General features: G+C 54.6%; 9 protein-coding genes across 9 annotated transcripts; 4 read left to right on the forward strand and 5 right to left on the reverse strand.

The window, feature by feature from the left end:
- Nucleotides 1-22: 22 nt before the first annotated feature.
- CCOS01_03789 (glycosyltransferase family 1) lies at nucleotides 23-1,519 on the reverse strand (the record flags this gene model as incomplete). Its single annotated transcript, XM_060451972.1, has 2 exons — nucleotides 23-1,272; nucleotides 1,342-1,519. The coding sequence occupies 2 exons, from the start codon at nucleotides 1,517-1,519 to the stop codon at nucleotides 23-25; spliced, it is 1,428 nt and encodes a 475-aa protein (XP_060318237.1).
- Nucleotides 1,520-2,551: 1,032 nt separating this feature from the next.
- On the forward strand, nucleotides 2,552-3,382 carry CCOS01_03790 (enoyl-CoA hydratase/isomerase; the record flags this gene model as incomplete). The annotated part of the gene is made up of 1 exon (XM_060451973.1): nucleotides 2,552-3,382. One exon carries the CDS (start codon nucleotides 2,552-2,554, stop codon nucleotides 3,380-3,382), a length of 831 nt encoding a protein of 276 aa, XP_060318238.1.
- Nucleotides 3,383-3,649: 267 nt separating this feature from the next.
- On the reverse strand, nucleotides 3,650-6,859 carry CCOS01_03791 (TBC domain-containing protein; the record flags this gene model as incomplete). The annotated part of the gene is made up of 1 exon (XM_060451974.1): nucleotides 3,650-6,859. One exon carries the CDS (start codon nucleotides 6,857-6,859, stop codon nucleotides 3,650-3,652), a length of 3,210 nt encoding a protein of 1,069 aa, XP_060318239.1.
- A 2,361-nt stretch (nucleotides 6,860-9,220) lies between these two features.
- On the forward strand, nucleotides 9,221-9,562 carry CCOS01_03792 (uncharacterized protein; the record flags this gene model as incomplete). Its single annotated transcript, XM_060451975.1, has 1 exon — nucleotides 9,221-9,562. One exon carries the CDS (start codon nucleotides 9,221-9,223, stop codon nucleotides 9,560-9,562), a length of 342 nt encoding a protein of 113 aa, XP_060318240.1.
- Nucleotides 9,563-9,888: 326 nt separating this feature from the next.
- On the reverse strand, nucleotides 9,889-15,429 carry CCOS01_03793 (WD repeat domain-containing protein; the record flags this gene model as incomplete). The annotated part of the gene is made up of 1 exon (XM_060451976.1): nucleotides 9,889-15,429. One exon carries the CDS (start codon nucleotides 15,427-15,429, stop codon nucleotides 9,889-9,891), a length of 5,541 nt encoding a protein of 1,846 aa, XP_060318241.1.
- An 89-nt stretch (nucleotides 15,430-15,518) lies between these two features.
- Nucleotides 15,519-15,944, forward strand: CCOS01_03794 (uncharacterized protein; the record flags this gene model as incomplete). The annotated part of the gene is made up of 1 exon (XM_060451977.1): nucleotides 15,519-15,944. One exon carries the CDS (start codon nucleotides 15,519-15,521, stop codon nucleotides 15,942-15,944), a length of 426 nt encoding a protein of 141 aa, XP_060318242.1.
- Nucleotides 15,945-16,410: 466 nt separating this feature from the next.
- On the forward strand, nucleotides 16,411-19,344 carry CCOS01_03795 (protamine P1; the record flags this gene model as incomplete). The annotated part of the gene is made up of 1 exon (XM_060451978.1): nucleotides 16,411-19,344. One exon carries the CDS (start codon nucleotides 16,411-16,413, stop codon nucleotides 19,342-19,344), a length of 2,934 nt encoding a protein of 977 aa, XP_060318243.1.
- Nucleotides 19,345-19,808: 464 nt separating this feature from the next.
- On the reverse strand, nucleotides 19,809-20,838 carry CCOS01_03796 (uncharacterized protein; the record flags this gene model as incomplete). The annotated part of the gene is made up of 3 exons (XM_060451979.1): nucleotides 19,809-19,920; nucleotides 19,998-20,479; nucleotides 20,545-20,838. The coding sequence occupies 3 exons, from the start codon at nucleotides 20,836-20,838 to the stop codon at nucleotides 19,809-19,811; spliced, it is 888 nt and encodes a 295-aa protein (XP_060318244.1).
- A 4,267-nt stretch (nucleotides 20,839-25,105) lies between these two features.
- On the reverse strand, nucleotides 25,106-25,285 carry CCOS01_03797 (uncharacterized protein; the record flags this gene model as incomplete). Its single annotated transcript, XM_060451980.1, has 1 exon — nucleotides 25,106-25,285. One exon carries the CDS (start codon nucleotides 25,283-25,285, stop codon nucleotides 25,106-25,108), a length of 180 nt encoding a protein of 59 aa, XP_060318245.1.
- Nucleotides 25,286-26,017: the final 732 nt, after the last annotated feature.

The raw sequence follows: 26,017 nt of genomic DNA on the forward strand, positions 1-26,017 counted from the left end.
CTCATCAGGCCTGCTTCGTCCCTCAAGCTCTCCTCTGCTTCGCATTGACAAACATCTGCGACGTGACCAGTCCCAACCCGAAAAACACGACAATGCCCAAAAAGTTGAGCACGGCGTTCAACAGGGGCGGCATCTTGGGCTCCGCCAACATCTCGTCCTGCAACCTTTCAATCCGCTCCGCCATCTTCTCCTGCCCGAAACCCGTACGCACCCTCTGCACGCCGGCCTTGCCCATCTTTTCCAAATCGCCCCGGCTGAGGCTGTTGAGCACCTTGTCCATGACCACGGTCCACTCCAGCACCTCGTCCGGCGCCCGCAGCCAGCCCGTCACGCCGTCCATGACCGTCTCCTTGGGCCCACCCGTGTTTGCCGCGAGAACGGGCACGCCCGCCAACATGGCCTCGAGGGGCACGATGCCGAAATGCTCGTTAGAGGGCGTGTAGACGAGTAGCTTGGCCGATCGGAGGAGCGAGTCTTTCAAGCTCGACGGGATGGAGAGGAGGAACAGCACCGGGATGTGCTCAGGCGCAGACAAGGCGGTGATGATGTTCTTGGCCGTGAACGTCTCCAGCCCGAGCGACGCGGCAAGCTTCTCGAGCTCCTTGTGGTACTGGCAGTTCTCGATGCTGCGCGGGTCGTATCCGCCCGCGAGGACCAGCCGGACGCCCTTTCTCTTGTCCGCAGGCAGCGCTGCGAAAGCCTTGACGGCGAGCGCGATGTCCTTCTTCCTCTCGAAGCGGTTGATGCTCAGAATAATGTTTCTGTCCGTCCAAATGGCTTCCTCTTCCTTGTTGCCGTTGCCAATCGCATTCTTCTCGCTCTCCTTCTTGGGCGCAATGTCGACGCAGGGGTACACGACCTTGAAGTTCTTGCGCTTGGCGAGCTTCGGCCACGCGCCCGTGGCCATGCCCTTCGTGAAGCCCGAGTTGACGGCAATCTCGTCGGCGAAGCCCATGCTCCACTCCTCGACCCAGTCAAAGGGCACGCGGTAGAGGCGCTTCCACCACTTTTCGCGGCCGAGGGCGAGGTACATGTCGGGGAAGTGGCAGTAGAAGAGGATGGGCGCCTTGGGGGCGAGGTACTGCAGCAGCGGCAGGCCCGCGCTGAGCTGGTCGATGAAGAAGGTGTCTGGGTTCAGGGACTGGAGTTCGCGGGTGACGTAGATCTGGACGAGGAGGTGGAGCTGACGCAGGATGGCGCAGAGGATCGTGAGGCGGCCGAGGATGGAGGGAGGGACGATCCAGTTGCCGCGGACGCGGACGTCGAGGGTTCCTGGTAGAGAAATAAGTTAGGGTATGCTCATTCATATGCGAGAGGCATGGGTAAAAGAAACAGGCATACCATCTCGAGCTTCTTCAAAGCAGTGGCTCTTGTCGCAATGGCTGGTGAAGATGACCACCTTGTGGCCTCGATTCTGCAAGCCGACAGCGGCATCGACAACGAGACGCTCAGCACCACCGATGCCAAGGTCGGGGTGAAAGAAGACGACGGTCCTCTGATCGTCGTCTTTCTCCGCCATGGCCGTGATTCGTCTCTGGCAAGTATTCGAGGTGTGCTGAAGGAAGGAGAAGCGAGTCCCAATCTGTTTTATTGTCTCTGGCTTTCTTTCCTGCAAGAGGACAGAGGTGCGACTTGTGAGACGTGGACGACCTGACCTGACACTGGAGCCAGCGGGGACCACTCAGTGGGAGTTACGACGCGACAGCGGCCAGCAGGGCAGTTGGAATTGGGGTAGCTCTGTCAATGGCAGGTGTTGATTGGCTACCGCAATGTGGCATGCTGCCTTACGTAAGGAGCAGCTCTGCAGGGGGGACAAGGAGGCACTGGCGGGATCCACTTAGCTAAGGTAAGCGAGTTGTGGATGGCCAGGACGATTCTGGGGTGCATCAGAAGCCGCAGGAGCTTGGCGGTCCTCCATTTGGGGCCGCTCTTTCTTCACATGTGAAAGCCCATTAACCTTTCGAGGTACTTAGCCTCGTAAGTTCCCCCATGAATTAACACGAGGGCACTTTAGCACGTAGCCCGGAAAAAGGATTCCATCTATCCCAAGAACTGGGAACTGGTCAAGATGACAAGCTATGTGATTGGATGCCTGACACTTATGCATCGGAAGAACAGCCAGCTTGCCATGAGGTACCTTGAGGTAAGGTAGGTAGATTTGGGGATTCGGGGAAGGGTGCCAGCCGAACTGCGCGCCGCACGTTTGATTTTCTAATCATGTATGCAATCTGAGGTGTGCTTTTCCTTAGTGCCTTTTGCCGAACCGAGGTCAGCAGCGCTTACTTGGACCTTCCGTCGATCCCTTCAACTTCAAGCCTTTGTCATCTCAACTTATCTTAGCCCTCATCCATTCTCATATTATAGCTTCATCATCAAGACTACATTACTTGTATACAATCCACATACAAGTTTTGGAAATCCTTCCTGGTCATCTCCTGTTCGATCTGTCCCCAAGCATCCGTGTGTCAAAACAACACAACCGATCCTCAATCAAATCTCATCTCACCAACATCCTCATCAACATCACCACCACACCACCCACCCATACAAGATGGCCTCCCAAACCCCCCTCTTCACAATCCCCATCCCCAAACTCGACTCCCACGAAGGCGGCACCATAGTCTGCACAACCCCAGCACCCCAAGTCTACCTCCTAACCTGGTCCTCGCCCCCCGACAACCGCCTCACAACCCCCTTCTGCAAAGCCCTCCTCGCCGCCCTCGACATCATCGAGTTCGCCCACCCGCCCGGCGTCCTCGTCACAACCTCCGCCATCACGAAATTCTACTCCAACGGCCTCGACCTCGAACACGCCTTCGCGACCCCGCGCTTCTTCCCCGACACCCTGTACGCCCTCTTCAAACGCCTGCTGACCTACCCGATGCCCACCGTCGCCCTGATACCCGGCCACGCCTTCGCAGGCGGCTTCATGACGGCCATGCACCACGACTACCGCGTCATGAACCCGCAAAAGGGCTTCCTCTGCATGAACGAGCTCGAGTTCGGCGCGCCGTTAAAGCCCCCCATGTCCGCCATCTTCCGTATCAAATGCGCATCCCCCAAGATCTACCAGGACATCGTCCTCGAGGCAAAACGCTTTCCCGGCCCCGCGGCCCTCGAGGCGGGACTGGTCGACGCGCTCGGCGGGCTGGACGAGGCGCTGAAGCTGATTGCGGAGAGGAAGTTGACGGAGAGGGGCAAGAGCGGGGTGTATGCCGTGCTCAAGATGGAGATGTGGAAGGAGAGCGCGTATGTGCTCAGCAAAGAGAACTATGAGAGCGAGGAGAAGATCTGGGATCAGAGGGAGGAGCTGGAGAAGGAGAGAGTTGCGGCGGGGAAGAGCTTTGTGCAGGAGTGGAAGGCTGGCAAGGCCAAGTTGTAGGAGACGAGTACTAGATTTGGAAGTATCTGGTCAGATAATTACAGAAGTCGAGTACGATAGCCACGAATACTGCATGAAATCTAAACGCATACATCATAGCACATCATTCGTGTCCAACTTTCAATGCTCAAGAGATCGTGTATTGTGTTGTCAAAAAAAAAAAAAAAAAAAAGAGACGCTATTTTGTGTGTCTTCCCAATCGGACAGAGGGGGTATCATGGACGTCCATTCAAACACCTGAAATGCATCACCGCTGCTCTCCATCTCTCACGTCTGCACGTCTTGCTCAATCGGCCTGGGCTCGCGGACATCCAAATCCGGCTCCGCTGCCCCGTTCTCCTCTTGTCCAGTGCCGACGACGTTACCATTCCCATTCGCCTTGTTCGCCTTCTTAGCCGCGTTCATCTCGTTTCTCTGCCTCACAGCATCTTTCTCCGCCTGGATCGCCTTGTCGCGACGCGCCTCCACATCCTCGCGCTTCACCAGCTTTCTCAGAGCGTCAGAAGCCTTGATCATGTTATCGATACTGATGGCGTGGTTCGTCATCTGGCGGTTGATGTAAGTATACACGCTCGCCGGCGTATCGCAATGCAGAAGCTGCGTCTCGTTGAGCTTGAGCAGGGCCAACGCCACCTGGAACAGGAATGTGCTCCCGTCGTTCATGCAAAGCACCACATCCCAGACTCGGAACAAAGCCTCGGCGCAAAGGCAGTCGGTAAAGACGCTGAGGAACCACTGGAAGGTGAGCGCTTCGAGTTCGATGCTGAGGTCGTCTAGGTGTTGCGACAACTTGGGTAGCACATCAACGACATACTGGCGCAACACCTGCTGGTCTGCACGAGACGCGAGGAGACTGTGGTCGTAGTACCCAGAAGGCAGGATGTTTTCGATGATACTGGTCAGAATCCAAAACGCGTCCTCTGCTGATGGCATTATCAACAGCAAATTCGCCGCGATAAGGTTCATGCCCTGGCAGTAGCCGACCTCTGGGTTTCGGCGGGCGTAGGCTTTCAGCACCTCCTTAAGCTTGGACACGCCCGGCCCCTTGCGGAAGAAGATGTTGTCGGTCAGAGTGCGGTTGATGTCCATATCGATCTGGGACACTGCTAGCGGGTCATCATCTTCGTCCGGTCGAGCGACGATATCTTGATAGTATCCGGGAACACGAAGCGTAGTGGCGCCGGAGCACTCAGACCAGACTTTGGCGCGCAAGTTGACTGGGATGCCACCGAGAACCAAGTTCCTCAACTCCGATCTCTTGGCGCGCCCAACCTTGCCTTTGTTTCCGAGGCCAGTGATTCCGATCAGCTCGCCATCGGCTATGGCAGCTTCGGGGATGGTCATGGCAGGTCGCTCGAAGCGGGCTTCGGCAAGCGCGGCTGCTGCTGCGGCCGCAGCCTCACCATCTCGCTTCCTCTCCGCCCTGACTTTGCGCAGGAACTCGTTCCAACGTGCCGCCTTGTCTCTCTGCAGAGAATCGTGCAACTCGCCCATGTGCTGGAGAAGGAGCTTCACGGGCTCTGTGTCGTCCCTGACAACCGTTCCTGCAGCAGCATCAGTCTCAACTGGGGGTGTCGCCTCGCTGTCGATGACGGATGTTGTTGTGCTCGCAATCGGGACGAATCCTCGCTCGTCAGCCGCAATGAGTCCAGGTGACTTGAGGCCCAGTTCTCCACCCTCCAGCACCTCAAGAGATGGCGCTCCGAGTGAGGGGGTATGAGACAAAAGCTCCGTCGGGAATGTGGCCAGCTTGAGGTAATCTTGCCACTTTTTGGGCTTCCCCTCACCCGCGCGTTCCTCCGTGGACGACGGGCTGCCAGGTCGTTCTTCGCTGCCGGGGCTTGCAAGCACCTCCTCTTCCTCTTCAATCATTGGGGAAGTCAAGTCCGACCGGCCGTTTGACAGCATCTCGGCACGTCCGCCCTGCTTCAAATGACGTGCCATCTGCGCAGATTCGCGCTGCCTCTTCTTTCTCCGTTGATCGTAGATGAAGCCGAAGCGGTCGGTGAGATACTCGCTTCCGATATAGTTATTGTAAATATGCGTCAAGGTTGGCGGCTGGGTCTCGGGTGGGAGGATGGCATCCATCTCGACGGGACCGTAACTCTCCTGGCGGTTCGAGGTCGCATTCGTCGGACTGTTCACCATGGTGTCCCATCTCTCTTGCGGTTGAGTCCTGGCGGTGGTATTGACGGGAGGAGCGTTCGCGGTGCCCGTGGTTCTGCGCATGGCCATGAGAGCCTTGGGGCCGCCCGCCGTCGAGACCGCTCTGCTTGACTGTGTGGTCTTGGCGCTGGAGGTTGAGGACGCTCGCGGGGTCGACTGCGACTGCGGTTGGGTAGCACTATTAGACCTTCCGCGATTGGGGCCGCCCTCGCGCGTGTTGATTGCGCCTCCGGCCACCAGTCTCATGAGGCTAGCAGCGACCGAAGTTGAGGCTTTGCGTGAACCAGGGGGTCCAGACTGAATGCTAGACGCTCGACTGGGTGTTCTTGGTGGCACGCTTTCGGGCGGCATACCCTCGCTGGGTGGGCTGAAGAGATCGTCCTGAAGACCGGGCCGCCTATCGGCAGTGGACTGCGTCCTCACAACGGTTGAAGGTCTCGCGATGTCGTCGCCATTGACGCTGCTGGGCATGCTGCCCTTTCTGCTGGTTCCGCCCCAAAGATAATCCTTCCATCCCCTCGCGGTTCCTCTTCCGTCGGGAACGGAGGGCATAGCTAGGTTGCTAGCGCGGATCGTGGCGTCGTTGCCATCAGTCTGTCCAAAGACGTTTACGTTGACAGTGTCCTGCATGGCATCGCTCATGAGGTCAGACAGCCCGCTCTCGTTGCGGCGATTGCCGGGGCGTTCGGTCTTGACCTCTAGTTCGATCGTTCTTAATCTCTTCTCAAGGTCTAGGTTAGATAAGCCGCATTCCAGTATAATCTTGCGCAAAGCCCTCTCCCTTTCGTCGGCCTTCCTCCTCAGCTGGGCGATTTGGGCATCGCGCTGTGCCAGGTCGGTCGCAACCTGCCTGACGAGCGCAACGGCTCCGTGCCTGGCAATGAGGCGCCCAATGTGCTCATCGTCGGAGTGGTGAAGGGCACCTGGTATCTTGTGGGTCGAAATGGGCGAGTCCTCGAACAGCGCATCGCGAGCCGCTTGTTCGGCGGATGATCCAGTCAGATTGCCCAGCAGGGAGATGGGACCGGGCCTGGTATCGGAGATCTTGCGTACGGTGGGAGGGGCTTCGGGTTCAGGTGTCAGTGGCGGCGGAGGAAAGGCGTGTTCGCCCCTTGGTGAGTCGGGGGAGAAGGAAGGGAAGCTCGTCAGCGACTTGTCTTCGGAGGCGGCAATGGAGCTCGCGGAGCTCGAGGGCTGGGAGTTGAGTTTTGATCGTTTGGCTCGTACGGTATGTGAGCGTCCGCTTCTCATGGACGTTGCGCTATGCTGCGAGACGGAGCGCTCGAGAGGGAGAGTAGGCTCGGGGTCCATGTTGGTTGGCGGGCGATGATGTCGCCAAACGTCATGGTTTCCAAAAAAGCAAACGGCAGCAGGATGTTGCAGGATGCGCCCGCTGCTGTAAGCCTGCGTCCTGGCGAGAGGACTGACGGGTTGAGTATTCTATCGGTGTGTATCGCGAGCTTCGTGGGAAGTAGAGAGGGAGGATAGAGAAAAGGGTGAGGTGCGCGACCTAGGTGAGTAGGTAGGAAATGTTTGGTGGACTGTAGTAGCGCAGACGCTAAAGCGGAGAGAGCCCAAGAATGGCGGTAATGTCGAGGTCAGAAATGGGAAGTGTAGTCATTGTGTGTTGTGTGTGTGTGTGTGTGTGTGTGTGGGCGGGACGATATCATTATGCAATCCGACGCTCCTCCAAGTACCAAGCCAAGTCCAGCAATGCAATGGAAGCACATTTGCGGCTTTGCCTGACGTGGACCAGGGGTGGAAGGCAAACCGGGGGGCGATGATCACCCAGCATGTCTGGGGTGCTTCGCTGTGACTCTGCCCTGTATCCGTCGTAGCCTGTCTTCGTACTATGCAGTAGGTACATACTGCGTAGGTGAGCACTGCGAGCAGCTACCTAGTGGCTACCTTGCAGTGGATAATAAGGGGACTTGGGTTCCGCAGCTTCCATCAAGATTCCATCCACCTCAGGTACGAGTACAAGCTCCAGCTCAAATTACCACCAATTTCATCCGTCTTAGCGCGGCGACGATACCTCCCGCTACGTATGGATACCTACCTCAGGTACCACCCGATGACATGCCTCTGAGGTGAATCGGCCGCGATTACCTCACCGCAGGCCTCTTCACCTGCAGCCCGCTGCAAATCCACAAGTTGAGCCCTTGTCAAGTTGCGCGGAAGGAGAACATCCTCCTAACCCATCAATGCCTTACGTAGTACATCCATAAGGTACGGATACATGCACATCTCGGGGCATCAGGTCGCGATATTCAAACCTTTCTTTTCTGCCTTGAACCTTGACACCAGCGCCTCGTTTGTTGATCTCTTCCCCCCCCCCCCCATACCCATACCTTGCCACATGAATGTCAACATTGACACGTCTGAAGAAAAACAAGCACGAGAAAAGGGCCACATCGCACAAAACTTAATGCCTACTTACCTAGTATGCGTGCATACACAGTAGACAAGAAAAAGACAGCGCCGGGTTCCCACGAGATGCAACACGCAAGGGACATCCAGAAACACACCAAGCCCAGGCCACTTGTCGCAAAGATACGGGACAGATGGACAGCAAAGCACCGTAACACCATCCCGTCAACTATGACAACTAATACTCTTACGTGCCCACGCCCGGCCGGCTCTCCCTCCAGTGTCCGCTCGCCCTCCCCGTTCTCGTGCCCTCTTCCTCGTTCCAAACCAAGACTTCTTTTTTAGTCTTGCCAAGTTAGCCCTGCCATACCCATGCCGTCCCCTGTCTCCAAGGGAGTCCCTGACCTTCCTCCTCCAATTCTCCCGTCCCAAGCTCCACCGTGGATCCTTGGAAACCTGAGAGAAGACTGGATTTGGAACAGCGGAGGATAGAGGAATCTTCCTGGGTGCTCGCTCTCTTCTCCTAATAATACAGCCTCACTATCGAGCCCTACACACCAAAACATACGCAAAAAAGCTCATCCCGTCCTGGCCTCCCAATCATGTACTTACTTCCCTGTCTTGGCGGCCTCCCATACCAATCTCTACACAGGCAATCCCTTCCCTCAAGCGCGCCTATCTCAACACCGGATACCTTCCACGCGCGCATCTCGTGTGCGCCAGTCATCCCAACTTTCCGCTCCGTCCTTGCGTACACAGGAAAGGGTTCTGGAAAGGTCCAAGGGGGGGAAACTCGGGAAGGGGCGACTAGCGATTTAGGGGTCCAAAAAAAGGGTGATCTCCTTTGCGTGTGTGGACTGTGGGTACCGTCCTACTCCCTACCTTTCCGCCTTGCATCTCTGGTCGGGCACATCATCCGGATTTTGTGCACCTCACACTGGCCAACGACGCCGTCGCCCCGGCACTATGTACCGTTCATTGGGCTCCGAAAAAAAAAAAAGCCAGGTATCAAATCTCATTATTTGGCACCACTCACACACAAAACTCGCAGACTATCCGTATGCGTGACAGTGCCTCTCCCTAAGATTACCTCAGGGGGTTGCTTATTTTAACCACCCACGCGATAACCAAATTTCCCCTGCTGCCCAACTCTGGATCGTTGGTCGTTCCCCCTCCAAACCGGGAAACTGGTTAACAGGTGTGAGTGGGCAACATACACCGCGTCCACGGAAGAATTAGTTGATTCTTCTTTTGCTTGATTCGTCCGACGATAATCTCCCCTTGAAACCCAAGAGACTCTACATGTACTTTCCCGGGGACCAGGACCCGACTCAGGAACGCTTCCACACACCGGCGCAGCGCGCACTGCGCTGCCACCAAATTCGTCATTCAGTTGGCGCCATGACCATCCTTCAACTGGAGATACCCGGTCAGATACGAGGGCACCACTTCACATGCTCTTTCCCGTACGCCGGAGACGTGCCACTCAATCTCGATCCTGTCAGACTCCGGAGGCGCCGGCTCGGCAGTCATGACGACAACGGAGTGGGGAGACCCGGCTACACGGAGCTTCGCTTTGCCCATCAAGGTATCAAGCACTCTCACATGGCAGACCCCACGCAATACCACAGGACACCATCATGACCATCTTGAACCAGCATCAAATCAAAGTACTGCATATACAGAGCCTGTATTCTCTCTTTCATGTTCCTGAAGCAATGCTTTCTACCGTGCTGTACTCGTACAATACTCCTCTCGTTTCAGTCATTAATAATGGTGGTAGTCCCCCCTTTTTTCAAACAATTACCCAGACGCCTTTCTTTGTTTTCGAACCCGAAAAAAATCTCCCATATGGATGGAAAAAAAGATAATAGAAGAAGAAAAACACAAATCCCCATGCTGTACTCAAAACGCCTAATTCTTTTGGGCCCACTCGCTTCTGTTGTTGTACATCCTCCCTCCCTGCGGCCTCAAGCAAAGCTGTCCTCTGCGTTCCACCGGCTGCTGTCGTCAGCCTTCACGGACACGGGTGCCCGCGCCGGTGTTTGCCTCTGAGCCGGCGCCGGCGCCTCTCTCGGAGCTTCAGCCACAGCTGCCGGAGCAACAATCGGAACTTGGGCGACATCGCTAGGAAGCAGACCTTCCTTCACCAACGCCTGGAATGAAGGGTCGCGGGCAAGCATATGCTGGCGCTTGACAGGTAGCCCGTCCAGCAGCTTCAGCTTCTTGCAGCAGCCCACAAAAACAACCTGGTAGAGTCGTCGCCGGAGACGCGTCGTCTCGTCGAGACGCCGGGCAAACATGGCGTCCCTCTCCGGGTCAGCCTCAGGGAGCGTGAACGGGTCTGCGACGTGACCCCGGTCTGCCGACACGGTTACGTGGACTGGCGGGTAGAAGCCCTGCGTGATTGGATTGTCCCGCAAATCCAATTGTGTCAGGTGCGGGAAGTCCGTCAAAAGCTCCGTGACTGTCGTCGAATCTGCCAGGCGGTTGCCGGCAACGAGAAGTTTCTTGAGCCGGGGAATGAAACGAATGGGTGACAGGTCTGCGACGGCGTTGAAGTTAAGGTTCAACGAGCGCAGGTTCGGCATCAGCTGGCCGAGCCCTTCCGGTAGGCAACGGAGCCCGCAGTTGGCTAGCTCAAGCAGCTGTAGGTTGAGGAAGTCTACCTTGGGCTCAAAAGTGCCAATGTAGTTGCCAGAAAGGAAGAGTTTGCGGACTTCGTACGCCGAAGAAAGGAAGGAAAGATCCAAATGTACATCACCGCGCTGCTCTCTTAGAGACAGACTATCCAGATGTCGGGCTTTGGTAAAACCAGTAATCTTACTGATGCGGTTCCTGTCGGCATGGAGCAGGCGGACAGCTGGCAAGCGACTGATATCGAGCTCCAAGATATTGTTGTCGCTGAGGTCAAGATAGCGCAAACCGTCTAGACCCTGGGCATCTGCCGCAGTAAAGGCTTCGAGGCAATTCTTCGAGAGCTTGAGCGTTTGCAGAGAAGAGAGCTGTCCGAGTTCACGAAGCTCCGAAACTTTGTTGCCAGTCAGGTCAAGCTCGGTCAATCGGTGCAGCCCGGTGCCATCGAAATCGGCCATCTCGATCTGATTGTTCCGTGCCCGCAGCGAGAGAAGTCCATCATGCTGGTTCAAGCCATCCAAAGAGGTGAGCTTGTTGTTGTCGGCCCGCAGGCTCCGGAGATGAACGAGGTTCTTCAGCGCCGACAGACTGGACAAGTCGTTGTTGGAGATGTCGACGTATTGCAAGTTGGCGAGATGATCCCACGAGGTTAGCTCAGTCAACATGTTGTGCGTCATCTTGAGTTGTCGGATCGAAGTTGGCACTCCGTCGAGATGACCGATGCTGTTGTTAGACGCGTCCAAGCTCACCAAACGACCACAGAACTCGTCCAGCATGTGGAGGCTCGACAATCGCTTCTCGCTCATGTCAAGTTCCGTGAAGTCCTCCCAGTAAGGCTCAAATGGCTCAATTTCCGTCAGGCGATCAACGAGCTCACGAACAGTCAAAGACAAGACCTTCTTAGAGCCGTCGCCAGTGACAAGACGCTGGTCCTCCACAACGTAGCTGACTTCAAAGCCGAATGACTTTTCGTGGTGGTTCAGTGTGAATTCTGACATGGGGCTCAGTGACAAGTTGCCAACGTTGTGACTGATAATGGCGCTTGCGTCCGGATAGAGACCGCCCATCCTTGTCTTGCCGGGAGTCTTGATGATGAAACTTAGACTCTTCTCTTCGTTCTTGGGAGAGACATAGCTCAAAGCACTGTTCTCGCCCAGGATACTGACTTGGCGCTCGTCAGCATTATCGCCAATGACACTATCCTCTTCCCTTTCGTCGATTCGGGAGACGGGCCGAGGGACAAATGACTGGCCGCGAAGCGAAAACTGTCGTGATGGACCACGAGCCGGAGCTGTACGCGGGCGTGGTTGCAGCAAAGTCCGCCGTGCAGTCTTCGTCAAGCTTTGGTATTTGCCTCGTTTGGACTCTTCAATCATCGAGTCCGCATCCACGAAACTGCCCTCGTCATCCTCGAGGCTATCGATATCCTCAGCGGCAACATCCTGTATGATAGAGGCAATGGGCGAAGAAAATGATATCGTCATTCGTCTCCGGGACGGTGAGGAGTCCACGATGCGATCCTCGTCGAGCTGGATCTCGTGCTCAACGTCTCCGTCTCCTGCCTTGCTTTCAAGCTTGTGGATCTCCGTTCTTGCTTGTAGCGCAATATCCCGAGGCAGTGCCGCATCGGGCGACAGCGTCACAAAGCCTCTGCCGGATGAGCTCCGGGGCGTGTCCATGGAGCCCTTTGGTGATTGTGTCATGTTGGCTTCCCGCTCTTCAGCCTCCTTCTGTGCTGTCACCAATCTCAAGTGTAGCATCTCTTTGGTAATGTCGACGGACAAGTCAGGAATGCTTGCAAAAGGGTCGTCTTCGCTGTCCTCAGACGGGATGACAACATGCGAACTTTTAGGTCGGATGCTCTCGCCCCTCCGTTTGATCCAAATGTTTTGTTGGCGATCAAGATACATGCTACCGACCTGATCCGGTATCAGATGCGACACACTCTGTGGCGCAATCGTTTTTCTTGACTCAGAGCCTCGAGAGGAGCCAGTATGCATGGTCCTGTTGGTAGATGCCCCTGACGAGTGAGTACCGAAATCGTCATAGTCGGTAGAGCCATCTCGCTGTCTATTCGGGTTCGCGGAGATACGAATGTTCGGGGGATCGCTGATGGTTTCGTCTCCTCCAAGATACTGGAGGTCATCAACATTGTTTCTAGAGCGACTGCTCTCTTCGATCTGTCGCTCAACCTCCTGCGCAGCTCGGATGGCATCTTGAGCTTGATCCATAGATCTAAGCGAAGATGTGATGACGTCTCCCATGTCGCTGAGCTCCTGGTATTTCTTGAGGTAATCCAGAATCTCTGGGTTTTCCTGGCGTTGCGGTGCTCTTTGCACTGGCTTCCCTTCGCGACTCGGAGGTCGAGACAATGGTTCCCTGGTCGACTCGTACGAGTCGTCAAAAGCAGGACTAGGTTCGCCGTATTCCGCATCGGATTCCTCCACACTGGTCAGGCCGCTAGGGGCCTTCACACCATTTCGGATCATGGCCATGATCTTGCCAGCCTCGTCCAAGAAGTCCTGAGTTCTGATAGATGGCTTACGGTCTGTGTCGAGTGTAGCACTGCGGTCATTGCCACTGGATGTGAACTGGGATCCACGGTGGGGGGTACGTCGTACGGGCCGCTCTTCGTCTTCGTCTTCGGCATAGTCTTCGAGCAAGTTATCTTGGAAGGGAAACTCGCCAGCTTGCAGGGAAGACCTTGAGCTTGGGGTCGGAGTTCGTGGGCGTAGGATATGGCGCGTGGCCAGCACGCTGGGGTGTGCTCTTTGTTGCAAGCTTCCTGGGCGAGCGTCTTTGCGCTTCTTGCCCATCATGCTCTGCATCAAAGCATGGGTTTCCTGGACGGTGTCTAGAAGTGCATACCGCTCTTCCCTCCCATACGCAATGTCTGACTTGTGAAGTGTCCTCCTCCGCTTCGGCGTCGGGTCCTTCGATGGAGAGGTACGTGGTCGCTTCCCTTCAGATGCATCACGTCTCTGTGGGGTACCTAGCATAAACGCCTCGGCTCCCGCGAACTGGACATTACCTCTTTGAACGCTCCCTTCGCTGGCCGATGGTGTGTGCTTGGAAGATGAGGCAGTCGTAGTGCCGGACTTTGCTCGCTTCCTGGGAACAAACATCGAGGCCTCATCTGGCACCGGCGAGCCCGCGACATGCTCGAATCGAAGGACAGACTCTTCATCTTCCGATTCATGTTCAGATCCCTCGTCATCCTCGAAAAATTGGGACTCCTCCTCAAGCCGGATGGACAACTCTTGATTGAATTGATAACCTTCGAGGTCGCCCGCACCAAACTGACTCACAGATCGGGAGCTCGTGGCCGTTTCTTGCTTTGGCACGGATAGGTAGTCGCCAGGAGCAGTATGCGGTCTTCGGTTTCTAGCAGCTGGGGCGAATTCACCGCTGACAGATTGCCGCGATGATCCAGATGTTTGATCCTCGAATTGACTGATGCGACGGAGCAGCGTCTGGTTCGTGAATGTATCGTACGGGCCGAACAACTTCAAAGGACTTGTGCTATTCGTTCCCGATGTGCCGGGTTTCTCCGGACTCGGGTTCGGCACACGCGGTGGTGGTGGGCTCTGAGACCCGAACCGAATCGAAGTGTAGCCGGGGGAGTACGTTCGTACACTTGGGAACTGCTTGGGTGTGCTAGCCTGCAGAGACTCTTCAGGAAGCATCTCAGACGTGTCAACGCCCATGCCAGGGCTGAGACCTCTGTATCTGAAGGACCCATCACCAGACCGGCCACCGCGCCGAGTGTTGAGGAAGCCTCCCTTTCTTGCATAGTCCTCGGTCGTCTCTGCTCTGTCGCTGTCCCCTTCTTCTACACTGCCGTCCATATCGAAATTGAGCTCACCCTGTGAGTCCAAAAGCATCTGATCAATGCGCAGTTTCTCGAGGCGATTCTGGAGCTGGTCGACGGGGAGTTCGGTGGGGGCGGAAGTTTGTTTTGCTTCATCCTGCTTCTGGCGCATCAGCGTGAGGACGATCGGACTAAAATCCTCGTTTCGGATGACACTCTGTCCGCTGGTCTTCCTAGAAGCGTCGTTCGGTGGTGCAAGTCCTGAAACAGAAGCCGCCAGACTTGACTCCTGTGCAAAGGTATTATCTTGCTGCGGACTGAGTTGGCTTTGATTGCTGTGATCGGGAGAGCCGTCGGTCATCTTGTAGGTAATGTGCGGCGCGCGCGGTCGAGGGCTCGGGCTCGGGCTTGGATCCATGTGGCTCCTGCCATCTGATTCGTCTTCGTCATCTCCGTGGTCCTCGTGCTGGCGGTGGAAAAAGGGCGGGCTAGAGGGCATTGTCGTGTTTTGTCGCACGCTCTGATCGGCGATGGAATTATCTTGGGGAGGAGAAGGCGGCTTGAACATGTTTTCGAGACCTGTGGCTGCAGAACAGAAGAGATCTCGTTGTTCGCCATATGCGACGTCGCCGTACACTAGCCTGCGCTTCCATTCCGGAGTGTCGCCGGCTCCTCGCAGTGGAGAAGACCTGATTGATTTATGATGTACAGTATTATGAATGACAGACCCATTTGTTGAGGCTGAGAATGCGCGACTTGTTTGACGTGATTGATCGTTGGGCTTGATCTCGCGGGAAAGCTTCGAGGGGCCCCTGTGGGACAGTGGAAGATTAATATCATTGGTGCTTCGTTCGCTGAGGACACCAGTACTCTTGTCGCTGTTTCCAGCACTCGAAGGTCGTATCCTACTGACGGGGAGAGGTATGCGACTACCGGATCCTTTCCCGCTTGGTGTATTGTTGTTATCTGTCGGCTTCAGAGGCGGCAACTGAGCTGGAGAAGTCTCGGATCCAGCTTGCGAGGGCCAATCCTCGGAGAGGGAGTCGAGCCAAGCATGAGCCATCGTGAGTTGGCGTATGCGATCGGGGTTGAGGGACTTCCGAGACTATAAGCAGTCCATCGAGGGGGGTGGCAGATCGTCGTCGTGAGTTGATGTCGCGGTCTGTGGTTTGCGGGGTGCTAAGTTTGGTGGCTTGGATGCGATTGAAGTCTGTTTACGCGGGCAATTGCAATGCAGAAGTCGCGCGGGAGAAAATGCAAATGAATAAAATGCAGAACGGCAAGCCGAAGAAAATGGCGAAAAGACTGCTGGCGAAATCGCCTCTGCTGCGTCCGCTACCTGCGGTGACGTTTGGTCGTGATATGGGAAAAAAGAGGTGTTGGTATTGTTTCGTGGGGAACGCGGTCGAGCGATCGCGTTTGGGGCCGGCGTTATGTCAATCTCAAAAGCCCACCCTCAGTGTTGAATTTCCCCGAATAAACATAACTAATCCAATGTTATGCTTGATTGGCAGGCTCCAGGTTGCTGTGTCAACCGCCACAACCTTTGGATGGAACCAGGCCGGGCCATGGCCGTGACCCAAAATTCCCCGATCGTCCGATGGCGCTAATCCTTCTATCGAGTCGTGGGGGGTTGCATCTTCTTATTGCATCTACCTCTTGTCCAAGTTGGAGTGAGGCAGGGTCTGTGCTGATCACCTGCGCCACAGCAAGTGCTCCAGCCACGGCGAGCGCGAGATTCAAATCAATTAAACACGATATCACGTGTAGACCCGCCCTAGACGCGGATGTTCGTGCTGGGTCGCGTCGTCTGGTGAACGTGCACGGTCACCGACCCGCCCAATATGGGACCTCTTTGTCTATTCATGTTTGTGCAGTGCGCTGGACCTGGTGACTTTGGCCTTTCAACGACAGACGACCGCAATCCGGACCACCGCCCGGCGCCAATGCGACCGTAGCGCTTCCGACTTCTCCCCTCCTTCGTCCCCGTTCCGTTCCTAAGGCTCATGACTTTTTACGACAAAAGTCTTTTCATACCAACACGATGGATATGGAGGATGGCTGGAGAGTCCGGCGACTGGACGACGAAGCGATGTACTGCGAGGCTCCCCACGATGAATCGGATATCTTGTACGCCAGTCTTGACCACGAAGACCTCGAGAGCCTGAAAGAGAGGAGACGTCGATATGAAGAGGCTGCGACTCGATTTTTGCAGGGACATACGCCAAGGCTGCTTTCTACAGTTCTAAGAGGCCCTTTCGAAGGACCAGGCGCAAAAGGTTGGGTGAATCCATGGCAATCAAGCCGGAAACCAACATCAGCTGCCATCCCGCCACCACCTCCAGTTGCTGTCGTCAAAACCACCACGGAAGTCGAAGAAACCATTGTAGAAGAAGTGTATGTCGAGGATGCAGCGTCTTGCCATCTACCGAGCCCGCGAAGCCTGGATCAACCCAACTTAAGCCCGCACCCTTTCATGGAAACAGAGGAACTAGAACGAGTTGAAGCATGGCGAAATACTACGGAATCTTTGAGCGATACACAAGATTTTGCTTGGTCACTAGAAGCCTCTCTCTCGCAGCCTCAGTCACAGACACAACGTAAGCGACGGTCAACAGGTTCAGAGTGGCTGAAGCGGCAAGACACCAAACGACGAAAGGCAGAGGATACGAACAGTTACCGGGAGGACTCGGCTGCTATCCAGCGGGATAGCGCACGACTGAGCCAAAACGTTGTGCAGAAACAAGTGGACGCTGCCATGGAGGATGAGACTGCAAGCTTGGAGAGCTCTCAAATAAACCCACAAACCCCGCGCAAGGCCTTGAACTCAAGTGCCAGTCGCTCGCACCAGCAACAACTCTCACAAATATTCAACAAATACGCCAGTGCTGCACAAGATGAGATACCAGCGCCGCTGAGCACCCCTATCCAGACTCCCCAGTCCAATAGGAAGGCAGTGGTTAAGACTGGAGACGATGCTCCTCCCAGCAGTGTTGTCACTGTGGTCAAGGAAGAGGAACGGGGTGAATTCGAGACGCAGCAGGACGAAAGTTTCTTATTCCGTGCAAGGCCGAGGAACCATGCCATCAATACCTTGACCTCAAGCCCCTTGAAGAGAACGTCATTTGGCCAAGTTTCTTCCGCTGCTTCCACTTCTTCGATCGAGAGCGACTCCCAAGGCGATGTCCAAGATTTGGAGGGTGACACTTGCATGGCAGACGACACTAAAGCTACTTCCCCAGGATTCAGCGAGGAAGGTGGAGATCAACATTCCCCAGGGAAAGATACAGTGCAAAGAGGAGAGAGCGGCGAGTCTATGTCCAAGCCCCTGGGCAGTGAAATAGCCCTCGATGCGATGGAAACCGACGTGTGCCCCACGAAAACGACGGATGGCGAAATCTCAGAAATGGTTGAGGACCTTGATCAGCATCTGCCAGTTGAGACGGCCGCAGCAGCAGGAATCGCGGATTTGACATCGAGCCAAGAACCGACGGTTATGGCCATTGCTGCATCACAAGATCAAGAAGAGATTTTGGCACCGAAAGAAGCAAGCCCAGTGCCACAACCGCCGACGCCAGAAATCCAGGCCACTTCACCAAAGGAACCAGCAAGCCAAACCTCCAGCTCGTTCGCGGGCATACTACCGAATCTCTTCCCTCAAAGCCCCTGGTCGAAGCTGAGCCAATTCATCATCCCGCGTACTCCTCGTCGGCCAAGCACCACTGGCCAGAGCCATGAACAACTGACTAGTGTCAACACGTTCACTGCTGAAGGCCCCAACGCTTCGCGGACACCGGCAATACCATTCACTGCGTCAGTTGTAGAAACTTCTGTGTCTGTTGATGGAACGCCTGATCGAATAGTTGAGCGACCCCCAGCACGCACTGCTGATAGATTGGTGGACGCAGCCAATCTTCTCAGCAGTCCCGCCGTACCAGCTTCACAACAGAGCCCGTGGAACATGGACGTGCCAGTCATTGCTCAGTCTCAGCAGCAACAACAGCCGAGGAACAGTGATGCAACGAGTACCATTGACCCAAGCTGCCAGAGTCCTTGGACGGCTAGCCCGACCAAATTGCGCCAAGCTGCTCAAGAAGCTCTTATGTCAAAGCTCTTTAATGTTGCCGAACCAACTTCGCCTTCTCCGCTTGCTCCCACCGCTGCGATGACGCCTACAGGTCCGGCTGTCACTATTGAACAGCCCGACAACGCCGACACCTCAGAGCCAGTTTCGCCTGAGCCCATCTTTTCTATCAAGTCCTTTGCGAACTTTCTGTCCCCGTCGCCCGAAAAGCCACGTCGGCGGCTCAACAAGACTCGCCTCAGTGGCGGTCACTTGCCTAGTACGCAGAACCTCATCGCCGCTACAACCAACAATCCATGGGAAAGCGTACAAAAGTCTGTCAAGAGGGTCAGATGGGCTTTACTGCCCAACGAAGTCGAAGGCGAAGAATCTATGGAGAGCCGCAATCCTCACACGCCTACAACGCAAAGAGCTGCTTCGCCGCCGCCAGAAACCGCAGTAGCTGATTTGCCAACCGGCGAAGACGATCAGTATAAAAAACACTTCCAAGCTGTGTCCCTTCGAAAAAGGCTCCATCACCATCTCTTGCCCTCGGCATCTCAGCAAGTGTTGCAAAGCCCGGGCCCAATGGCCATGGCAGAGGCTTTTGTCTCTGCTGACTCCTTCCGAGCACCTCCAGCCCCAGTGGCCTTCGTACATGTCGACGAGGCCCCACTGGCGCAAGACAATGCCGACACGCAAGAGTCAGCCGTCGATGATGTTGACGACGTGCTTCGTAATCTTAACGAGTTTATCGAAATGGTCGATGTCGAAGCTGATCTCGCGAGAGCCAAGGAAGAAGAGCAGAAGCAGGTTGAGAAACAGCAACAGCAGCGAACAAGCCAGCCTACAAGCAACAGCTACACAGGGGGCTTTACTTTTGACGGGATGATGGACGCAGGAGTTTGGGATTGAGAGTTTGTGATCAAAGGAGATGACGTGGACGATGCATCATATATTACTGTGTTCGGATGCAAGCAACGAGCAACTGCGCAAGCGGCGTCGTTATGCGAATTATTATACTAGCGAGGTGTTTGGGGTCATGACAAAATACCACATCATGGGTGGAACAACTGCTTTGCTTTACTTACTCTACGACAAACAGGTAGTTGCTACTCAGTCAGTTTACTATACTTAGCGGTTCCGTCTTCAGCAAAGACTAGACCTTTGTCAAATGTTATCCAATTAGTAACTTGATACTCGTGCAACTTCTGCTGTGAAAGATCACTTGGCCGTTTGCAAGATAGGTCATGTGGTCGAAGTCATCTACATTTCACGATGCCTCTGGAGTGCTCGCAAGCTTTCATCGGAACACCTCTCAGAACCCAACGCAGAGGTTTCTGTCTTGAATTTGTAGACGTGAAGCACTTTGCGGCTTACTAGTCCTCTATCTTCGCCCTTGAATCCAAGCAACGGAGAGCCTGATCGCTTGCAAAAGAAAATCCACGCGTCTGCACTGAGTACTGTAGCCTCGATGCTAGCAAGTCAACACTGCCCAGCCAAATCAGCACCCAGTCACCCAAAAGCTACTGCCAAACACTTCCAAAGGAGGGAGAGGGCGAACTCACTACATAATGACCGGGAAGAAGCACTCCAGCGTATACGCCACCCGATCCGCGTAGCTCGTGACGGGATTACTCTGCGATATATTCAACGAGTGCGTAACGGTCCTCATGACCCCCGTCACCGCCAGCGTCGCGAGCCGGACCTCGGTGCTCCGCACCAGATACCGCACGAATCCGATCCGGAGCCCCGCCTGCGCCGACGCCGCCCGCGCTTCCGCGAACGCGCCGAGGAGGAAGTAGGCGCTCACGCATTCCGTCATGGCGAGCGGGCAAAAGTAGCCAATGTGCAGGCCGTTGATGAGGCTCTGCAGGCTGCCGTCGGCGCGGAGGATGTGCTCGACGCGGAAGACGATGATGAGGACGCGGACGACGAGGACGGCGAAGAGGGCGAGCCAGAAGACCGTGGTGAAGATTTTGCGGCGGGTGCCGCGTAGGATGTTGCGGAGGATGATGTAGCTATAGAAGGGGAGGCCGGCTTCTTGAATCTGTTGGTCTCGTGTAAGTCATCTGCATTGAGCTCCCACGCCCATTCTCGGCATCCCTTGCTTACCATCCAGAAGAAATCCCCAAAGGCCGCGACGACTGCTTTCCTTTCGAGAGGGTAGTACGTCTCGTCGTAGTAGGCATAATAGCACAGCCCGTTCGCGATAGCTCCCGCCGCCGAGGAGACGATGGGAACGACGGCGACCTTGGAGAAGGATGTGATACCGATGACGAGGAAGCCGAGAAGTACGTTGAGCGCCCCGACGGTGCTTAACGGCGACCAGCTCAGCTCGAAATATGGCAAGTTGGACGGCGACTTCAAGGTGCTGTCAAACACGTTGAGTGTCCCCGAGGAACCCATACCCGGTTAGCGATGGGCTTTGGCTACCCAATGAGGCCGAAATTCGAGTGTCTCTAGGAGCCTCATGTGTAGTTGCTGCCAGTAGCTTTGAGGCGAATCCTATGGTTCGTCTGTGTTTGACTTGACGTTCACGTCTGCTCCCAGGGAGGGGAGTTGGCATTTGGAGCGATCGGGCCGTACATGAGTCTTCAACCCTGTCGACGGCTGTAGAGATGCCTTTCTCGAGCTCGGCTATTGCAATCAACGGGCCGACGGGCCGTTTGCTTCAGTCTACCACTGCCGTTTATCAGCTTCTGAATCGGTCGCCATGTCACTGGGTGCGGAGAGTTCTTCTACCTCTGGTATCCAGACCTCTGAAAGCCACGGAACGGTGGGGGCGGGGTTGTCAAAGTCGAGCAGTTCGAGGAGGATCTCGGTCTCGGAAGGTCTATAACTAGCGGGGTTTGACATGGACTTTCGAGAGGCTTTATCTCGGAGCCTCACCGTCGGGACGAGAAGAGATGAACCTAAAATCCGTATGGACGGGTGCGGTTGACGCCGCGTGCCTTCTGCGGCACATCGCGTCGGCACCCTTCACAGGGGATTCGACCCAAAATAAGTTTACCAACTTGACACTCGAAGATCTAGCCCCTTCTCTATGGCCCGTCTCGTATCTGTACGCGGCGCGGCTAATTCTGGGAAGACTAAATGGTATGACCGGAGAGTTACTGCCCAAAGTTTCGACACATTTGCCGTTTGGGTGCCAGTCAGCTGAGGGCTCTAAACGCGTTCTCCTTCAGTCCGATACGGTTTACATCATTGGGATTATCGATCTCTGAGCAGACAACGGTTACCTTTTCCTCATTCCATAAAGGTACCTCGGGAAGAATCCAGTGCGTGACGCAAGCATTGCCCATTGACAACATCAACTTTAGAGCTCTGATCATGATTGCGCGTTTATCCAAGGTTTCACCTTATCAACAACCGCAACTTCAAACCTTATTCTATTCAAGAATGGTTATATTAGCAACAGATGCGTTTTCTTTCCGGCTCTTTATTTCGACTCTTCATAAACTCGATATAGACGTCAATGTCCACCAATTCTAATTAGTAGTTGAAAACTTATCGAGACGAAGTACCTTGCCCGCTCAAAGGTATCACTAGAGGCAGAAGCCACCGGGACATGCATGAGCTTCAGTATGAACTAAAAGGCCATAAAATCAAATCCACAGTCCACTGTTTACTAACAAAACCATCTCTTACTTAGGCCCATGTAGCAGATTTTCCGGTAATCTAAAGTTTGTGATTGAAGTTATCAATTCCCCACTGCAGACAATACAACAAGTACTCCTTCCAACGAACAGAGATCGAGAGTCAAGCTCAGATTCTGGATAACATGAAGCATAGGCTGAGGTCAGGCTCCTTTCTCTCTCCCAGGATTGCAGATGAAAGCTCGGTCTCAAGCATACTCAACTCCCTAATGACTTACAATCTGACAATCCCCAATCCAGGTGCAGTTTCGTCGAGCAATTTATGCTGCTATACTGATCCTGCCGTCGACAAATCACATGCTGCCGTCCCACTCCATGCTGCATGCCAGGAGCTCACTGCTTCGAACACGACGCCCAACACCACCGACATTGTCTCAATCTCAAGTCGACCTCTCAAAATGGTTTCATTGACGTCAGTCTTCAAAGTCCAGGTTAAAACCAAAGCTCTCACCCACTCGTCGTCGATTCCTGGCTTTCAAACCACTCGTTTATGAATGGTTCATACTCAACAACGATATGAAAACCTGAGCTACGTTTATGGTTCTCTGGTAAGCGATGTTTCAAAGGGGACACACCTCATGCAAAGTGTAATGCCTCTAGTCTTTGATTCTTATTCTCCTAGTCGAGATTCCCAGGACTTAAATACACTCCGCCCCCGTCAAGGTAAGATATTGAGAACCATAAGCAAGCACATTGCCTGTGGTTCGTCAGAGTCTTGAGATGCAGGGAATTCAGCCATCTCACTATCCCTTTAGCCAGATATCGCAAGCTGCCGGGGCTACATGATTACCACTGAGTAAGGACACACCTCGGGTGAGGTGCCGAGCTAACGCATCTCATCAAACGTAAGCATGCGTCAAGACAACCAAGTCTCAGTGATTCTATCACCAGTCTACTTATCGCACCTGCCCGATAATGCTTATTCACCATAGCAGTAGAAGCCCCTACTTTAACACAACTCGAAAAGAGCATACTCCCTACAACATCTTACAATTCTGATCCCCCTTTGGACGATACTCGAAGCCGGCGAGACTGGCTCCCACTTTCGTTACCAGAAACTGATCCCAACCTTTGCGTTGATGACTCAAGGTTCTGAAGGCGGCCTACGAGTATGTAGCTGAGATCGCTTTCCAATGATCAATAACCCATGAGATCGAAGTTGCCAGGCGTCTTGCTACCACTCGTTATAGCCTGTCCCCGATATTCTCGAGATATTATGAGTCTTTGCTACGACAATTGAGCAGAAGGCTATCAAGAACGGGATAAACGAGATAGATAATGTAGCACCATGGAGTTTGACTTCTTCGAAACCTGAAACCAGAAACCCGAGGAATGACTTGGAACTCTGACAAAGTGCAGCATTTACTCCAGCCTCGACGGAGCCTTGCATATTTCCCACCAGGTACATGCTATCCGCACATCAAACAAGTCATCACAGAACAAAGGACATCGGAGGCGGTACCTTCCCAGCAACAACACCCAAATAAACGAGCTCATTCCCATACCCAGTCATCTGGACCCCCAACGCAATGAGCTTCGACCCACGGCCCACAACTTCTATAACAGACGATCACCACAAGCAAGGATTTATCTAAACGTGTCGCGCAGGTCGCAGTCCGACTGGATAGATCCCCGGTTTCCCATCAAAAGAGCCCCAGGTACCCACGTGGATGATATACACCGGAAAAGCTACTGCACATCAAGAGGCAGCTTGTCATTGAGACAACACATCTAATTACCTCCTTTCACAAGTATCCTCCTCTCGGTGTCTCCTTCCGGGTTCCCATCCCCAGAGTTCCGGAAGCCTTAACCGTACCCATCCATTAGCAGCAGCTACAGCCCCCCCCCCCCCCGGGCTCACCGACTCACCGTCTCCAAGGTTCAAGGATCTCAACACTCGCGGTGAGCCAGTGCCCTGAGTACAACTACCTACCATAGCAGGAGGTAGGTTTCCGAACGATGAACCACATGGCGGATCCCCGATCTCTCTTTGGATAAGAACACAAGAAATGAGGAACCCGTGAAGGTCAATGCCATCCTCAGTGCAGCCGCGCCCGGACTCCTCTCAAAAAGAAAGATTCCATCGTCCCATGTCCGGCCGGACGTCTGGGGGCGTGCGTGTACTCCGTATGGCACCTTCGGTTACCGGGCCCCATGTGGCCCGTATCATTGGGACGTGAAGCTCCACGAGGTCGTCGTTGATCCTATGATCAAATTTGTCTTCACTTTCGAGTCTCCTATGTATGTTTGTCATCCACCTTTACCCGGTGTACGGATAGTGTCAGAGCAGGACCATGCCCCTGAATTGGGGTTTCAGAGCGATCGACAGGAACATTTCAGGGCCACAGGACCGGTGGCGATGTGAAGCAGGCTGCGCCTCCCTAGCAATCCGGGGAAGGGAATATGGTTTCCGGCAGAGCCTCAGGGGAAAAGTGCAAAGCTGTGGTAAGATGAGGTGCCGTGACGCCGGGCATCTCTCACAGGCTATGCTTTTTTCACGTGGTTGGGTTGATAGGATTCAAGACTGAGGCGCCACCGAGGCTTGAGCTCACCCGGGCCAACCCCTTGTCAAGGCTATACGAACTGAGTTCTAGTCTCCAAGTGCCCAGTAGCAACAAGGCAAGTAGAATCTGACCTGTGTACGTCCGGGTGAAGAAAAGGACCCAACTTTGTCTTGAGGCAAGTCAAGCCGAATCGTTAGTATTACGCCCCAGAGCCCTCTGCGGCAAGTGCACAACCAAGACGCCAGAAGCACGCAATCTTGTACGATTGCGGGAAACACACATTGATTGCCACGAGGTCAGACAATATCAATCCGTCTGAACAGAGTACCATCTTTGGCGCGGCTATCATGCAGCGTACTCTGTACCCGGCCGATCATACCAGAGTACCACGCGGGTCTTCCAAGCTTTTCCTATTTGCCATGTAAGTGCACGCATGGCGTGGCCGGGCTTTGCTCATAGCCAAGGCAGGATATTTCAGTGCATAGATTTGAACAACTTTGAGCGGCTGTCTTTTCAAGGCGAGAGCGAAAGCAAGTAAAGGCGTGGGCGATGTGTTGGGTAACTTGGGTTGATGTCTTGGTTGGGCTGTTGCGAGGCGGTCTGACGAGCACGTTGTTGGATGATTGGCGACGGAGGGTCCATTGGAGGTCTGGCAGATAAGTTGCGGGCTGGGCTTGGCGCAAGCTTGTTCATCCAGACTTCCGGGGACGGGGAATGGGACCCCCTCGAGCTGATAGAACCCCAAAAACATTGGCATCTGCAAAGGGCATTTTGAGACGTGTCAGAAAAGCAAGGTGCGTTTGGCTTAGACCGCAGATAAACGCTCCGTCCCGTCTCGACTGCCTTTGGCGGTAAAACTATTCCGCAGACCGACGAAACAAGGAGAAATGATATTGAAATCGAGGCGAGTGGCCGGGGCCGGGTCCGGGTTTATGAACCTTGCAGATACACAGGGTTGACGCTACTCCGAGAGAGATTGCCAATGACCCAATGGAACCGATCACGGCCTCAATTTCAACGTGGTTTGTCTTTGGTGATGGGTTGGTGGTGTACTTGATTGACTAATGCCATGACGCTGAGGAACATTTGCGATAGTGGTGCTGCGAAAGCGGATCCAACTGTCCACTAACTCAACGACACCTGGATGGCTAACGATATAGGGACGTGCCGATGGGTTGGTCGTCCGTCTGTCTAATGGGAGAAATGGACGACTTGTTCTTTTCAATGCCAGCAGGGCATGCTCTTCAGGACGTGCCGCGGTGTAACCACACCTGCTGGAAAAAGGCTTCCATTCATTTGCTCTTGGCGGGTGACGGATGGAACCATGTTCAGGCCCGGTCAGCAACCCGGACACCGGACAAAACAAGCGAGGAGAGGACTAGCAAGCAGCCCTGGGACAGGGACGCTAGCCAGTGGTCGAAGGGT

This window comes from Colletotrichum costaricense, assembly GCF_030867565.1.
Source record: "Colletotrichum costaricense strain IMI 309622 chromosome Unknown Scaffold_3.1, whole genome shotgun sequence".
Classification (NCBI taxonomy): domain Eukaryota; kingdom Fungi; phylum Ascomycota; class Sordariomycetes; order Glomerellales; family Glomerellaceae; genus Colletotrichum; species Colletotrichum costaricense.